Source organism: Salmo trutta, chromosome 33 (assembly GCF_901001165.1).
Source record: "Salmo trutta chromosome 33, fSalTru1.1, whole genome shotgun sequence".
Classification (NCBI taxonomy): domain Eukaryota; kingdom Metazoa; phylum Chordata; class Actinopteri; order Salmoniformes; family Salmonidae; genus Salmo; species Salmo trutta.
The window spans coordinates 27,398,166-27,415,219 of record NC_042989.1 but is presented as its reverse complement, the minus strand read 5'-3'; the positions used below and the strand labels follow the sequence as shown (position 1 = coordinate 27,415,219).

The 17,054-nt window shown below is 42.8% G+C and overlaps 1 protein-coding gene across 6 annotated transcripts in view; it reads right to left on the bottom strand.

The window, feature by feature from the left end:
- The window catches only part of LOC115172775 (myelin transcription factor 1-like protein), a 160,146-nt gene that overhangs the window by 77,327 nt on the left and 65,765 nt on the right, over positions 1–17,054 (bottom strand). For 5 of the 6 annotated variants that reach the window (XM_029730515.1, XM_029730514.1, XM_029730517.1 and 2 more), the window contains exons 2-5: positions 11,169–11,284; positions 8,229–8,283; positions 7,218–7,251; positions 5,012–5,074 (exon numbers count right to left, since the gene is read on the bottom strand). In XM_029730515.1, coding sequence (XP_029586375.1) covers positions 5,012–5,074; positions 7,218–7,251; positions 8,229–8,283 — 152 coding nt within the window. In that variant the 5' untranslated portion in view covers positions 11,169–11,284. The remainder of the gene's footprint in view (positions 1–5,011; positions 5,075–7,217; positions 7,252–8,228; positions 8,284–11,168; positions 11,285–17,054) is intronic. The other variant, XM_029730516.1, reaches the window with a different exon arrangement.

Here is a 17,054-nt window from a genome sequence, read left to right as displayed (position 1 = left end):
AAGAGTGAGCCACACCAGGCATGAGAGAATCCTGCTGTATTTCTGTTGTCTTAATTACCCCAGCCAGCCAATAATCTATCAGTGTTGAGACATGATGAGAGTTGACTAATCTAAAACGGCTGGCCAAACTATCCTGCAAAGGACCTGTTATTATTGCCATCCAACATTCCCACCCCATTACCCTCTAACCAAAGATACGTCTGTTGGAATGACATTATTACACTTGGTCAGCTCCATGAATAAACTCCTGACCCTGCAGTTATGTAACATAGAGATCCATTGAAGCCCAGTCATTTCGTACACACAGGCTACAGACAGACAGAGACCATGGTTTACTGGGAGATGCATGGAACCATCTGCCAGGGTGTGTGAACAGTCATATATTATGGCATTTCTGAGTCTGCAGCACGCATTCAAAGGCTGTGTGAATTGCTGTGAGCGTAACAAGAGGAGAGAGGATATCGCTGGCACGCCTGTGCAGAGAGTGGAGAAAGGGACTAATTAACATATTAATGATCCCACCTTCTTAGAGCTTCTGTCGGATCGTCAGAACACTTTGATAAGAATGCAAATGAGTGCGGCACCATCTGAAGGAGAAATTAGCTGCCGGAGATTGACGAACGTGAGAGAGAATGAGAGAAAGGGAGAGGGGTAAGAGCGGGGGAGATGGGGGAGAGAGAGAGAGAAGAGAAAAAGAGGGGAGTGAGGGAGAAGGAAGATGGAGAGTAAGGAAGATGGGCGGAGAGCAAGAGATAAGGAGAGAGAGAGAGAGAGAGAGAGAGAGAGAGTGTGTTTGAGCAAGGCAGTCTTAGCCAGGTGTGCTGATGGATTGAGCCTTCCTTGTTTGATTTATTTATCTTGAATTATCCTTTGAGCAAAGCACTGGCTGGTGGGATAGACACGTCACAATGAGAGGAGGAGTCTTTGTCTTTTCTTTGTTTGTGAGAGAGAAAGAAAGAGAAAGAGAGAGAGAAAAGAGAGATGGAAAAATACCGCACGGCTATGCTGCGTTCTCCATACTCCACCTCCTCTCTCTCTCACTCTCTCACTCTCTCTGTGCTGATATAAAGATCAATATGGTACAGAGTGCTGCTGTCTATCAACTATACAGTGACTTCCAAGATGTCTGCCAGGCCTAAGCCAGCGGGTTGCCAGCCTCTGAGGGGGTTTGAGTAATGAACCCATCCATACAAGGGCAAGTAATTATAACAGACGGATTTCTCTCTCTCACACACAATTGAAAGCCTGGCACGTGACCAGTGTGGGAGATTTCTCTGGGAAATCTTAGTGTGTGTGTGTGTGTGTGTGTGTGTGTGTGTGTGTGTGTGTGTGTGTGTGTGTGTGTGTGTGTGTGTGTGTGTGTGTGTGTGTGTGTGTGTGTGTGTGTGTGTGTACATGTGTGTGTGACTTGCGAATAGTTAAGTTGGGGATTCACCGACACGGTCATCACATTCCACAATGATGTTGAATAATTAAAATGTTTCATTAACTGGATCATTTCCTGCACGGCCATGCTTTAGCTCTGACACCGACGATTAAAGCTTGCTCTAAAACAACGCCTCTCTCATTTCACTAACCAGAAGACAGAGGAAACCTGTGTCTCAACATGGACGAAGTTAGAAGAGGTAGCTAGTAAAGACAGTTCAAAAGAACAGTACGCACTTCCAAAACTGTCCACATGTGCAGGGAACAACAATTCCCCAGGGAAAGCTGATAAATACACAGCAACATAATACTGCATAGTTTTATCAGGCCTAACTAAGGTTTAGTAATGATACACCTTCCTCAATTGTTTTGAACATTTCAGCCCGAAGAGGAGAGAACTACACTACCTGTATTTAGTAAGCTAGAAATGCACATTTAGTCTAACAAACCTTCTGTTGATGTGATCATTCTGATGGAGTCTGTTGTAATATCCTAATGATCCATAAGCATAGTGTTTGTCATAATACGGTACCAACGTAGGACAACCGCAAGCTACTTAGCATACATTGGTGGTCACCGACCATTTCTGAGTCAAGATCACTTTTGCAGTCAAAAAACAAGCCGAGATCTACCGCTCAGATTTTTTTTTAAACATTACTTAATTTTTTTAATATTAACCTTATAAAAACAGTTCTGTAGGAATTACATTTGTGCAGTAGGCTTAATACATTTTTCACAGCATATTGGCTATATGCCTTGCATTCTCAATAATGTTATTCTCAGACCATATTATTTTTCAAAACTCGAGCTTTGATAACAAAATAGATCAGCATAAATGGAAATAATTAGCAAATAATTTGCTTTAATATTTTGCTTAACTGATGCATCTGGCAGTGGAGGCTCCTCCTCAGAGGAAGGGGAGGACCATCCTCGTCAGTGAATTTCATTAAATAAATAAAATAGTGAAACATTCAAAAAGTTATCCTTTTTAGATAAAACTATACTAAATATATTCACGTTACCAAATAATTGACTAAAACACACTGTTTTGCAATGAAGGTCAACAGTAGAAATGAAATGAAGGAGAAACAAGAGAGAGAAAGAGCTAGCTATATTTTGTTGTATTTTTTTTTTAAACTTTCACTTACTTAGCTAGCGAATGCAGCTAGCTAGTTTAACCTACTCAAACACCTGTCGCAAACAGAGAGGGATGCTAAGTTAGCTTGCTGGCTATAGCTATCCAACACTGGAACTCTTCCAAGTCAAGGTAAGCTTTTGGTTTTCTTCATTAAATTGCCACCAGGGGCCGCCAGTGTAACTGCTAAACTGCTTGCTGCTGACTGTACACTATACTACATGATCGTGGCATTAGTTCTAGTGGCTATGTTGACTGTGACATTAATATGGTGACAACGATGTAGGCTGTGTGTAGCAGTTAAATTGTATGATATGAAGGTTTGGCTTGGAAAGTATTTTGTACACTGAAGTCCACAAGTGAAGGGAAAAGGTGAGAGGAGGCGAGAGCATAGATGCGAGAAGGAATTATCCAACAATCACAGGAATCATGCTGTTTGTATGTGGCTATAATGAAAGTGAACTGTGTTTGCGTGTGGTCACAGGTGTATTCATTCCACTGATTCAGTTGAAAAATGTTTCTTAAACGGAAGCAAACGGAATGAAATGGGGATAAACATACCTGAATTTGTCCAATAGAAACTCGTATTTGCAACTGTTTGACTAATGATTACACCCTAGATCAGCTAAATGCACCTACATTTTAAACTGTCATTCATAGGCTAGGTAGTCGCCCCCTCATGATGGCTATAGGGAAAATGTTAGTATCATGTAGTAGCCTAAACCTATCGCTGTTACATTGAGCTGGGTGAATGGAATATGAATGACAGTCATCCAATATGCTGTTATAGAAATAAGGCCATGCTCACAAAAACATTTATCGTCCTCCTTCATCTTAAACGGCACCGACCGCCACTAATCTGATGGTCGTGCTTCCAAGACAACTGGGCACTCGGGAAAAAAAATTGGTAAAATTATGACATCAGTGATCCTCAGGTCGGAAAGTCGGAGCTCTATAAGTTTCTGACTTGGAATTCCAAGTTGGATGACCACTCAAAATGATTTTCCAGTCGGATATCGTTTTTTTTAGAATTCCTAGTTGTCTTGAACGCACTGAAGTCAGAGATTTCCGAGTTCCCAGTTGTTTTGAACACGGCATTAGTCTCAGGGGAGGTAGATTACAGCAGAAGGTCAGCCTCTCACGGTCCCTGCTCTCTCCTTTCCTCCGGTGAGACTGACCAGAGAGAGAGGACACCGTCTTCCACCTGATGACCAAACTCGAGTTGCACCTCATCTGCCTCATGCACAAATTCATGTTGTTCCTAGAGAAAGTGAAATAGTCCTCAGTATTAAAATAGACACGATGAGCTGCTAATAATAATTGGACTATCAATACACATGGCTACTCATTCATTGCAGGTGCAGCGCTAGTGGAAGTAGGGCAAAGGGCATTTTATGTTTTGTAATAGTGTTAAACAGTGCTGAATAAAAACTTAAACATGAACTCACTGAGAAAAACAGCAGCTCTTTGCTGTATTCTTTGACAGACTGGCTCTGGTCATGGTTTTTTAAATGATGAAATCTCATGTAGGCTCGTATCAAACTTTGCTGTGGCCAGGGTCCTGGAAGCTGTAGGCGTGATTTGAGCTATCCGATTGGCCAGCGCAGTAGGCAAACTCAATTTAGCCACAGAGCTACCGGTCCGCTGGGTAGGCGGAGTTTGTCTTTTCAGACAAATGAAATGGTCCAAAATGGGAATACTTTGCCTGCCCGGTGCGCAGGGCTTCTGAATCAAGTGCACCTACCGCCAACAGCACAACACGAATATAAAGCGCAAGCCTTTATCTTTGGATTCTCTACAGAAATGTTTGTTTATCGTCTAGGAATGTCTTAAAGATTGACCAGTCGAACTCAATCGACCGGTAGGTGACCACTGGCATACATGTATACATAAACGTATGACAACCACAAGCTAGTTACAGTAGCATAATGTACATGTATACATAAACATATTCATAGGAAAGTCACAGCCTTAATCTGAAATGGGGGGATTCTACCAAACCACAATTAGTAGAAGCCCAATGTGGCTGCTTCCAGTTGTGCAAGGCAGCAGCCCACTCTTTGTCCGAATGGGGAAATGGGATTAGTTCACAATGATCCTGGTATTTTTAGAACAAAGGAGAAGAAATAGAACACAGGCATGTCCTTTAAAGAGGAGAGAGAGATCCTTCCATTTTGAGTGCTTGTTTATAAGGAGATTTATGGAGAGCTTATACAATAGAAAATATGATTAGCATATCCCACTGTAAATATGCAAATGACAAAGGGAAGAGAATAAATATTTGCGCTTTAACCTGTCCATCAAACCCAGCTGTGAAAATGACCATGGTAGGCTATTGGAATTTGTTTCAATAAATGATATTCCAGTTAAATTTTTTTGAAAATCATTAGTGAAAAGTGGAGAAAATGGTTCATCCATAACTGAAATAAGACTAAAGGGAGATCGTTTTACCTTCGATGTCTTGCATATTTGCCGCTGACGTGTCCACTCCCATCACAGCCTTGTGTAGGACAGCTGAGAAGACACAAAAACACCCACTGAGTATGCACACAACTCACCGTTCTCCACTCTTCTCTTTTTCCATCTATCGATCTACACATATTCTGTTCAATTTCTGTTTTCTACTTCACACTTGGATTTTATTGGATTTTGCTCCCCTTTGCAATCGTATCATCTCTCTACCTTTACTATACAAACACTCCTATTTTACTCCAACACTACACGTACAGTAGAGCACTCTGATGGTATTTCACACTTCAATCTGGTCTTACTGCTCCACCTACAGATGTAGGATCTTAATTTGAGCTAGTTTGCTACAGCAGGAACATAGTCCAGCAGCAACAGGAAATGTGAATTAATATGTGGATTATAATTTATGGAATTATTTTCTAGGGCAAATCAAGATGGACATTTTAAAATGGAAATTACAAACTTTAGAAGCCTTAATACACTACAAGTTTGCATTTCCTGCTGGGCAGCATGGGGGAAAACCCTTTACAATATCACAGTGGCATATCTGCCCAGACCAGCCAGACCTGCCACGCAAAGTCAAGCGTATTTGTCCTGACGACTATCAGCTCTCTGGGGAGCGACGCCATCGAGCAGCATTATTGGCATTATGGATGCTTCGGTCTGGAGATAGGCTGACCATCGATCCGCTGATTAATTGATATCTGCAGGCAGCGGTGGGGAAAGCAGAGAGGGAGATGGAGCCCATGGAGAGAGAGAGAGAGAGAGAGAGAGAGAGAGAGAGAGAGAGAGAGAGAGAGAGAGAGAGAGAGAGAGAGAGAGAGAGACAGAGAGAGACAGAGAGACAGAGAGAGACAGAGAGACAGAGAAGAAGCGAGAGCGATAGATAAAGAAAAAAGAAAGAAAGAAAGAAAGAAAGAAAGAAAGAAAGAAAGAGGGGGCAAGAGAGAGAAATAGATGGGGTAGCCATCTGTGGAAATCTGAAAGAGCTATACTGTAGGTGGCCAGGTGGGATATTCTTTATTGATATAGGTGGGCCCAGAATGTTATCTCTGAAGAAACCTTCTCCTAGCCTGTGAAGGACAAAATAATATCCAAGGATAAAAGAAAGTAGAGGACATCTGAGAGTACTATATAAAAAACATGGGTATAGGCCTATATACTGTACACTCTTATAAAAAGGGTTCCAAAACAATTATTCTGATGTCCCCACAGGAGAACCATTTTTGGATCCAGGTAGTACCCTTTTGGGTTCCATTTATAACCCTCTGTGGAAGGGGTTCTACCTGGAACCGAAAATGGTTCTTCAAAAGGTTCTCCTATCGGGACAGCCAAAGAATCCTTTAAGGTTATAGATATCACATTTTTTCTAAGAGTGTGTGTTGTATATATGAGATTATGAATATGATACTGTTCTGAAATTTTCATCTTATGAAAGTATATTTGAACCAGGTTTAAATGGCCAAATACAAGACAACTCTTAGTGGATAACTGAACACCACAATGAGGGTTGTCCATCGATACAGGGAGATTCAGGGAGATACAGGGAGATTCAGGGAGACACAGGGAGACACAGGGAGATTCAGGGAGATTCAGGAAGATCAATAAATGGGTTTCATGGTGTAATTTAATCAACTTAGCAGGGAGTGGGACAACACACTGCAAGGGTCAATTCAGGATCATCTTACAGCCACTGTATTGACAGGATTTAACATTTGAACAGCCAGGATAAAGATGGCAGTTGCAGTGGTTCTTAATAAGTTAGATTTGCTCATTATTTACTGCTGATAGGGTTTGTCAGAATAGATAGCAAAATAGAGATAAATTAGATACGAGACAGAAAAGAGGAGAGAAAGAGTGATTAGGACAGAGAGGTGAGTGATACGGGAGTGAATAAGGGAGAAAAAGAAAGAGATGGGAATAAAAGAGAGAGGAAGCAGAAGCAAGAGGCATGCTGAGTAAAGGGCATCGCTCCTGTCTGAAGAGGTGATTTTAGTGCTCATCTCTCACTACACACTGAGAGCCTGGGAGTGCTCCACAGCCATTATCATCCCTAGTGGCCTTCCATCTCTCAGCCTCTCCCCCGCCCCCCTCTCTCTCCCTCCCTATCTTTCCCTCTTTCACTCACACACAAGGGGGAAGCTGGAAAGGCAGGTGAACAGAGACAATGTTTATCAGAAATACTGACCTGAACAGCTCTGGTATCGCTGGTTCCACAGGCACTGAGAAATACAGGCAGAGAGAGGGATGGGAGAGAGAGAGGGGGAGAGAGGGATCGGCAGAGAGAGAGGAGAGAGGGATGGGAGAGAGGGATGGGAGAGAGGGATAGGCACATAGAGAGAGGGGAGAGAGGGATGGGAGAGAGGGATCGGCACAGAGAGAGAGGAGAGAGGGAATGGAGAGAGGGATAGGAGAGAGGGATGGGCAGAGAGAGAGGGGAGAGAGAGAGAGGAGAGAGGGATGGGAGAGAGGGATGGGCAGAGAGAGAGGGGAGAGAGAGAGAGGAGAGAGGGATGGGAGAGAGGGATCGGCATAGAGAGAGGAGAGAGGGAATGGAGAGAGGGATGGGAGAGAGGGATGGGCAGAGAGAGAGGGGAGAGAGAGAGAGGAGAGAGGGATGGGAGAGAGGGATGGCAGAGAGAGGGGAGAGAGAGAGATGGGAGAGAGGGATCGGCAGAGAGAAAGGGGAGAAAGGTATGGGAGAGAGGGATAGGCAGAGAGAGGGGAGAGAAGGATGGGGGAGAGAGAGGGGGGAGAGCAATGGGAGAGAGGGATGGGGAGAAAATAAAGAGAGTGAGGGGAAGCGAAAGGAAAAGAGTGATCACTATATCATAAAATCATGCTTTCATCAGGGTTAAAAACAGTAAATCCACTGTAGGCAGGCACAATAACATGATGTATTAGGCTGGATAAACTGCCTGGATAATGTCTGGTATTGGAGGGCTGGTGAGGTGAGAGACAGTGGGAGGAGAAGAGCTGAGTACTGAGAAGTATAGTTTGGAATGTGTGATAAGAGAGCTGTGTGTGTGTGTGTGTGTGCTTGTGTGTGCGTGTGTGTGCGTGTGTGTGCGTGTGTGTGTGTGCGTGTGTGTGTGTGTGTGTGTGTGTGTGTGTGTGTGTGTGTGTGTGTGTGTGTGTGGGTTGGGGTAAGGTCACCCTGAGTAGCACCCTCAGTGAGTTGAGGAGAGTGCAGACGCACCTCGGATACCTTTGGAGCGTGTTCGATGGCGCTTCTCATCTGCATCCACCTCCATCTGCAAAGGAGATACAAACAGACAGTCAGAGATAGAAGCACTACCAGGTGCCAAGAGAAGACTGGCTTTGTGGCCTGGCTCCTGGGTCTGTCTGTCTGTCACTCTGTCTTATGAACACACACACAACGATTTATCGAGAGAGTAATTGCCTGATGTCAAAGCTTTACTGTTTTTGACACTGTGAAATTACATTTTTTTAAAGGATTTCGAAATGTAGACTTTGCCAGGTGCTGTCACCCAAACGTTTGCTTCATGGTGCTTTGGAAGATGTATGCAAATGTACTGTGAATAGAAATGAATAATTGCATTGGTTCTTCTTCTGGTCCATATTTGTGTATGGATTATGATATTCCATCGCTCCCCAACACAGTAAACGCTTCTCCGTTAAAGTGCACCTGTACTACTCTCTGCATAAAGGTGTCATCTTAGCTTTATGCCACTTGGCACATTGCTCAAACAAAGTGAAATGAATACAGCCAGGTCACCTGTGATACAAGTCAGTACTCGACGTCCATCCATGTCTGAGGACGTCGGTAGATGATGTTGAAACCGGCCACTAAGGGCAACAGTGAGCGCTGTTACCTTCATGTAGGTTTGGGTTTTGCCAGGGCGATGGGGATGGGGATGGTAGATGGGTGTAAGCATCTGCCTCTGTCCCTGATTAGCCAGACATCTAATTCCAAAGGTTGCAAGTTCAAATCGAGCGATAGGAAGCTGTTTTTGAGATTTTTATTTTAAGCCTATGCCAAACCTTAACCCTTATCTTAATCATTCAGGGTTAATGCCACAACTTAACCTTATACGCTTTGATATTTGACGTTTACAACAATTTTGGAATTTGACATTTGAGAAATATGGATGAACGTCTAATTCTGACGTGAGACTGTGAGAGCTAGTTGTACGAATAGCTTATAGTAATAATCTCTCCCATATTTTGCTAGCCTACATATTCACTGTGTATATACAGTACTGTTTTGCATGACTCTCAAATCAATGTCTTATCTGTAAATCCTCTATTTAACCCTACAGATATCACATTACTCACATTCACACTCCACACTCACTCTCACACTAGAGCCATCATTTTACAGTAAAGGTAATTAGATCCCAACCAATCAGAGGTGCATTCATTGTTGATGAGTTGAAAGAGGGGAGCATTCTGTTATTTCCAGATGTTACTAAATATTCATGCTTGCTGAGTTTTGCACTATCAGAGGCTAGCCACGTTTGGATGTGTCTTTTATTCAACATGATTTATTACATTGCCACTTAAGCCTTCAGTCCTAATGGTGGAAGCCTTGGTGTTTTTTTATGAATCCCATAAATGTTTCAAATGGGGAAAAATAAAATGATCAAAGTCAAGAATACAGTACCTAGTAAATCTTATTAGTGTGGCAAACGGCAGGGTGTTTTAGGAAGGGTAGGAGTGGGGGTGGAAATTATATTTCTGTGCAGCGGCACAGGGGTTTCCATGACAATAAGAGGAAATCCTACCTCAGGAAAAATATAAAAAGAACCAACAAGTTATCAATCCATTAAGTGCTGTGGGTGGCCCAACTCCCCACACTACATTCACACGGTGACATTTGGCTCATGAGAAGAGTTAGAGACAGAGACAGAGATAGAGACAGACAGAGCAAACAAGCAAATATAAGGGACAATGAATGAACTGTGTGACAGAAACTTGCTTAGACTCTACGCCCAGACTCAACATTATACTGCTGAGCTTTTCACTGGTGTTTTTCAACAGCCATATAAGCTCTCAACACCTGATGTCAACAGTGCTACACAAAATATAACATTATGAGCTATTTCCTCCTCGGCTGTGGTGAGTGAGGGAGTCAACCCCCCCCCAACATACACAAACAAAACACAAACACTGTGCCTATCTACAGCTGTCTGACTCTCTCTAAGGCCTCTCTCAGCCGAGATGACAACAACAGCACTTCCTCCCTCAAGGCCCCTCGTGAGACCGGTGCCTGGGTCCCTGAAGCCAGTCTGAGACTCACCCGCCCCTCTGTGTGGTTACGAGCACTCCTCGGCCTCCTGGCCTGCCAGCTTATGGGAATTACACCATGGGGAAATTCCACAGATGTGATAGAAGCTTGTGGAGCCTTGCAGTACTGGAAGGATAAGGAAGAGCTGTTCTCCCTATGTTCATACTGCTTTACCATATTAATACTGTATACTGCAGTATAACTCTCATTTGTTCTCTATGTGTTTGTATGTGTGTGTGTGTGTGTGTGTGTGTGTGTGTGTGTGTGTGTGTGTGTGTGTGTGTGTGTGTGTGTGTGTGTGTCTGTGTCTGTGGGTGTGTCTGTGGGTGTGTCTGTGTCTGTGTCTGTCTGTGGGTGTGTGTGTGTATGTGTGTGTGTGCATAGTCGGGGATGGGACATTTGTTACCAAAATTCACATTGTTATTGGATTTCCTTTGTTTCACCTCAAAGTGTTGGGAAAATATGTCTCAGTCATGTGGTGTACTTCAGAAACCACACTTGCATTATCAAATTTCACTGCAAATAGGTATTGACGCCATGCATCAACCAGTGACAGTAAACATGCATGCTATCTCCATCTAAGTGTTTCTGAATTGGTGTGACGGACCAGGCTGATAGCATCTGAGTGGGTGCTGGAGAGAGAGAGAGAGAGGGGGGGTGGGATAAAGATTGAAATCTGCTGTCAACATTTTCTCCGGTGAGTGGTGTTATCGTAGGTAGGTAGCTATCACTCTGAAAAGAGCCTGTGAAAAGGTTTGGGTGTGACAGAGTTTTGTATCTCTACCTGAAATGGTTGGGATTGAGTATGACAGAGTTGTGGCTTTATATCTAAATTGGGTTTTATGGGGTTATCAAGGTGTACTGTATGATTATATCATATAACTGTACCTGAAATGGTTTGGGGTGAGATTTCTCTTTGGTCCAGACCTCTGCTTCCTCCGTGGCCCACGATAGTAGATGTTAAACTGGAGAAAAAGAGCTCACCACTCTTCCAAATTCATTTTCTGCAAAGAAATAAAAAACGATATCCATACTTATGAATTCAAATCTCCATGCAAATCATATTTACACATGCTGTTTGACAGTGCTTGGCTTGAGTTTCCTTCCTTTGAAAATGGAGCTGGCGATGGCCTCACCAATAGTCACATAGTACAAAATGTATGCTGCATATGGAGTGATATCCTCCCGCCCAATAGCTGCTTGTCATTTTCAGAAATAGACTTGGCAAGGTGGTAATTAGCCAGATCTATCATATTCTGCAGGAAATGGGAACAAATATAGTTAATGATCCATGCTATTCTCCATGATTTATCCTTGCCTATGCCTTCTATGAATTCAAAAGGAAAGAGAGAGAGAGAGAGAGAGAGAGAGAGAGAGAGAGAGAGAGAGAGAGAGAGAGAGAGAGAGAGAGAGAGAGAGAGAGAGAGAGAGAGAAAGTGTGCGAGTGAGAGAGAGAGAGAGAGAGAGAGAGAGAGAGAGAGAGAGAGAAAGTGTGCGAGTGAGAGATAGATAGTAGTGAGGGAAAAAGAGAGAGAGAAAAGGGGTGTCAGACAGACAGAGTATGCTTGACAGCTCCAAGAAGGTTCTGATGTAAAACAGGCCAGATTTATGAGGTCGAGATCTTACCAGGGCAATGGTACAAAAAAACTGCCTCTCAAAACACAGATGCCCAGTGACAAACACAGAGCAGGAGAAGAAACAGAACGCAAGATTAATGGGGTAAACAGACAGACAGAGAGAGAGAGAGAGAGAGACAGAGACAGAGAGAGAGAGACAGTGGGAGAGAGAGACAGTGGGAAAGAGAGACAGTGAAAGAGAGATAGAGAGAGATAGATATTTCCCTCCATTTGTCCCTACACAAACGGACACGGTCTACTATTCCAGTTTTTCAAATTGCAGGTGTCTGGTAGCATTTAAAAAACCCTCATATGGTGTTAACCTAGGCCTACACTGTGCAATTGCAGATATAATAAAGGAGAACAAGCTACAATACGGCAAACTAGGCATTTGTGGTAAGTGCATGGAGGCCGCCATCTTTTTGCATGCCGCCATTTGTATGTTACAAATCTTATTTGCTAATCTAACTATGCTATCGCTAGTCCAATCAATCAGTATGCTTTGTTACCATGTAAAAAACACAAACGACAGAGTCTAGTTGTCATAGTATATATTTTTGTAGAAATGTTTGCATCTTTGTTTGGTATCACCAACATGTCTCTAGGCCTGCCACCTTATAAGGAGCATACCGGTAAATTCACGGCTTTAGCTAAAGTTTGAGCGCCTCTCGTAATTTAGTTTATCCTGTTTAGGAGTGTTTTCAAATGCTTTATAATTTATTGGAAACACATTTGTGCAAATTATGTCTTTGTTTATAAAGTCTTTGGTTATAAATGTGGTTGTAAATGTCTTATCGCTGGCCACTGTTTTGTCAATTACGCAAAAAAAAGTTTTATTTATTTATTTCACCTTTATTTATTTCACCTTTAAAATGTTGTTCATCACATACACAGTTTACAGCAGGTATAAAAGGTGCAGTGAAATGCTTGTGCGCTAGCTCCCTCAATAATGCAGTACAATAATCAATATCAATAATAAATAAAAAGTCAAATCGAAAATCACAAGTTATAGAAGGTAGTATGCATAGTAGTAATAACCTGATATACACACAATATGATATATAATATTGATCATGGATGTGCTATGTCAAGTATGACTGTATTTACAATTTTAAACCGGGTGGTTCAAAGCTTGAATGCTGATTTGGGGGATTCGGTATATGGCCAACATACTATGGCTAACGGCTGTATCCAGGCATTCCACGATGCGTCGTGACAAAGAACAGCCCTTAGACGCGGTATATTGGCCATATACCACACCACTTCTGGCCTTATTGCTTACATATAAAGTGGGTAGTTTCTTGGTAATGCAGTTAGATAAATAGTAGGCTATATACTATAACAGCAGAGTCGACTGAGTGTGAATGTGTGTGTGAGAGAGTCTGGTTGCATGTGTGTGCTTGTGTGTGATTGTGTGTTCATGGGTGATTGTGTGTGTGTGTGCGCTTGTGCGTAAGAGTTGGATGTGTGGAGAGTCAATAGAAATAGTATGTAGGAATTATCACTGGTTTAGCAATGGTTTATGTCAGGTTAGGGCAGGGACAACCCATTGTCCTCAGTCCTCATTCATGGAGAGTTTTACTCAAACGTAGCCTAACATGTTGCTACAGAGCTGTTGTCGTAGCAATAGAATTCACTGATACATCCAATCCACCCAGTGGATTATATTTCCATGCCCTATCTTTAAGGTGCTTTGGCTTTTGTCCCCAAGTTGAGGGATTATTGCTATTGTCCAACTGTTTATTATTTTTGCTAAATTATTATTTTGGTCGATCAAGTTAAGTTTTTTTCTCTGGTCATTTTTGCCGTTTGCATATTTTTGGCAACTAAATTGTCTGCCAGGCCCTCTATCTTAACAGGCAGAATTAGGCACATACATTCCCTCTCTCTCTCTCTCACTCTCCTACACTCCCCCCCTCCATCCCTCTATCTTAACAGGCAGAATTAGGCACATACATTCCCTCTCTCTCTCCCTCACTCTCCTACACTCCCCCCTCCATCCCTCTATCTTAACAGGCAGAGTTAGGCACATACATTCCCTCTCTCTCTCCCTCACTCTCCTACACTCCCCCCCTCCATCCCTCTATCTCAACAGGCAGAGTTAGGCACATACATTCCCTCTCTCTCTCCCTCACTCTCCTACACTCCCCCCTCCATCTCTCTATCACTCCCTGTCTCTTTGTATGTCCTGCATGAAGGCATTAGTGATGCGTGGGTTGACTCATAACCCACAGTCCCTGTGGTTATATCCGCAGGGTGGGAAGGTTTAGGGTCATGAAATATTGTGTGGATGAGGGTGCCGCAGCAACTCCTGAAAAATCCTAATAAAAAAACAAATATTAATGAATAAATAAAATATATATATATTTTGTTCTTCACAAAGCCTTTACTAGTCCTGTATTAACGAACCGATACAGCCATAGGTAGCACAGGGCCCAAAACAATGTTCAGCACCGGCTATGATAGCGGTTCTGTTTATGTTATGTGTGATGATTGTGAGGTGCTATACAAATTCGACAGTCACAAGACGGGGACTTCAAATAGGCCTATAGGTGGGTTAGCTGACAACGTCAAGAAAACGATGTGCTCGCTTCCATGGGGCAGAGGTCAGCCTGTTGTTGTGATTCTGGATGGCCAAATTAATAGAAAAATGACAAGAAACTGCGATGTAGGGAATCGTAAGTGGCTCGTTTCAGCTCGTTTCAGCTCATTTCATCTTGTTATTGAAACCCTGTCTTGTTGTTTTGTGTTTTGACTGATTTTATGTCAATGCTAATATTGCTAAAATTAGCTAACTAGCTAATTAGCTAGCTAACCGACAACTGTAACAATGTATTTGAGGGACAACAAGTGCTCATTGTGCAAATGTATTTACGTTTTAAATGAACATTGGAGACGAAATACAGATTACATGTTGTCAACAATCTAAGCCAACCCCATCTGTTTTGCCACATAGTTGCGCACACCTTGGTTTTGTTGTTAAACAACCAACCCGTCTATGGCATGTCAAAGTAACTGTAGCCTACTGTTCAGATAGGTTAAACGGAAACTGAAATCTGGACACTGACTGTAGGTCTATAACCTCTCACATAGCCTTAATATTAACTTCTGCAGAATTAAAATTATGCAGCAAATGTAGGCACAATTTTGACTCAGGAGCAGGAGTGGAGAAATATGATTTCTTTCAGCATCTTGAGAGAATGCAAATGCACAGTTAGATACTGTCTGTAGAGGTGCTATCTTCATCAGCATAATAAAAGCTGATAGTATTTCAAACACAAAATATGCATCCAAGCCGAACTGAAATCTTATCAGAAAAATGTTGGGTCTTTTTCACAGTTTTCTACTTCCTTACAACTGGTCCAACTGAAGTCAATAATCTTCCCATTTGTTTTGTTGGATGGGGGGTTATTGCACTTTCTCCCCGGTCCCTAAACGTCTTTGCTCAGTGAAAGAAACAGAGACGACAGAGAAAACTTTACAGATTTTTATCAGGTAAGTTGACTGAGAACACATTCTCATTTACAGCAACAACCTGGGGAATAGTTACAGGGGAGAGGAGGAATGAGCCAAATGTAAGCTGGGGATGATTAGGTGACTGTATGAGGGACAGATTATGAATTTAGCTAGAACACCAGGGTTCACACCCCTACTCTTACAATAAGTGCCATGGGATCTTTAGTGACCACAGAGAGTCAGGACACCTGTTTAACATCCCATCCAAAAGACAGCACCCTACACAGGGCAATGTCCCCAATCACTGCCCTGGGGAACTGAGATTTAAAAAAATTTGACCTGAGGAAAGAGTGCTTCCTACTGGCCCTCCAACACCACTTTCAGCAGAATCTGGTCTCCCATCCAGCAACTGACCAGGATCAACCCTGCTTAGCTTCAGAAGCAAGCCAGAAGTGGGATGCAGAGTGGTACGCTGCTGGCTAATAGAACAATGTCAACTAGATTGAAGCATTCATTCTATCGAATTCTGACATTCTGTTGAGCAAGGGTTTATTAGTCTTCTAGGGCAACATATTAATGACAGAAGAGAAACTGAATGTATCAAATTATAGACAAGTTCATTAACAAATAGCCTACCAACATTTCCGGATATCATAACCAGAACCATATTTAAATCAGCCAGGAAAATGTATTTTTAAAATAGTTCCGCTATCTCTGACTGTAGCCTACAGAATTTTTTTTTATATTAGCAAGTTAGGGTGATAGTTACTTTATCACATATAGTTGGATGGTTGCGGATGGGTTATTAGCAATTGTGGGTGGGTGCGGGTGAAAAAAAAGCTGCCCCGCGCACCACTAGTAGGCATGCTAATTATATGAGAGTACAGGAGATAGCAGAGGAAGTCTTAATGGTGCAGCAGTGGAGTGAGTCGGGAAAACGAAGCCCCAGTCAGGGAGCATGCCATGTGGCTTATGATCAGACCCGCACACATGCACACAAAACACACACACACACGGAAACAGACACACATACAGACACACATGGACACACAGATACAGTAAGCAACACAACCCGAGTCACTCTCAATACAAAAGTCCCTAATAGCCAGTCACAGCCAGAGCCACTGCCACAGGCATTACCACATCTCTACCATGAAGCTCATAATAGCCAACTGCCCAATCAGTACGCAATACAATATGCTGCTGGGAATACTGCTAGGGAGATAAGAGCGTCAGGGTGTGTTTTCATGTGGTAGTTTTCCACAGCTTTCCTTTGAACCACTGGGGGTTCTCATTTTGTGTTTCCTGCTCTCTCTTCATCTCTTGTCCTCTATCTTCCTCTCTCTCTCTCACTCTCGCTCGCTCTTTCTCTCTCTCTGTCTCTCTCTCTGCCTGGCTTTGTAGTTGGAGTAATAATAACAACAACCCTAAAGCATATGCCCAAAAGACTTCTCTCTGGTTCCCTGGGAAGGGGACATCTACTGAGTTCAGTTTCCGTTTCAGAGTTATACCCCTCTCCTATAAAAACAAGTTGAGATCCCTCCTCCCCCAAACCTTTACTTTTTCCTCAACCCAGTCTCTCCTCTCTCTCCCCCCCTCTCTCCACTCTCCTCCCTCTCTCTGCCCTCTCCTCCCTCTCTTTCTCCCTTCTCCTCTCTCTCCCCCCCTCTCTCTCCACTCTTCTCCCTCTCTCTGCCCTCTC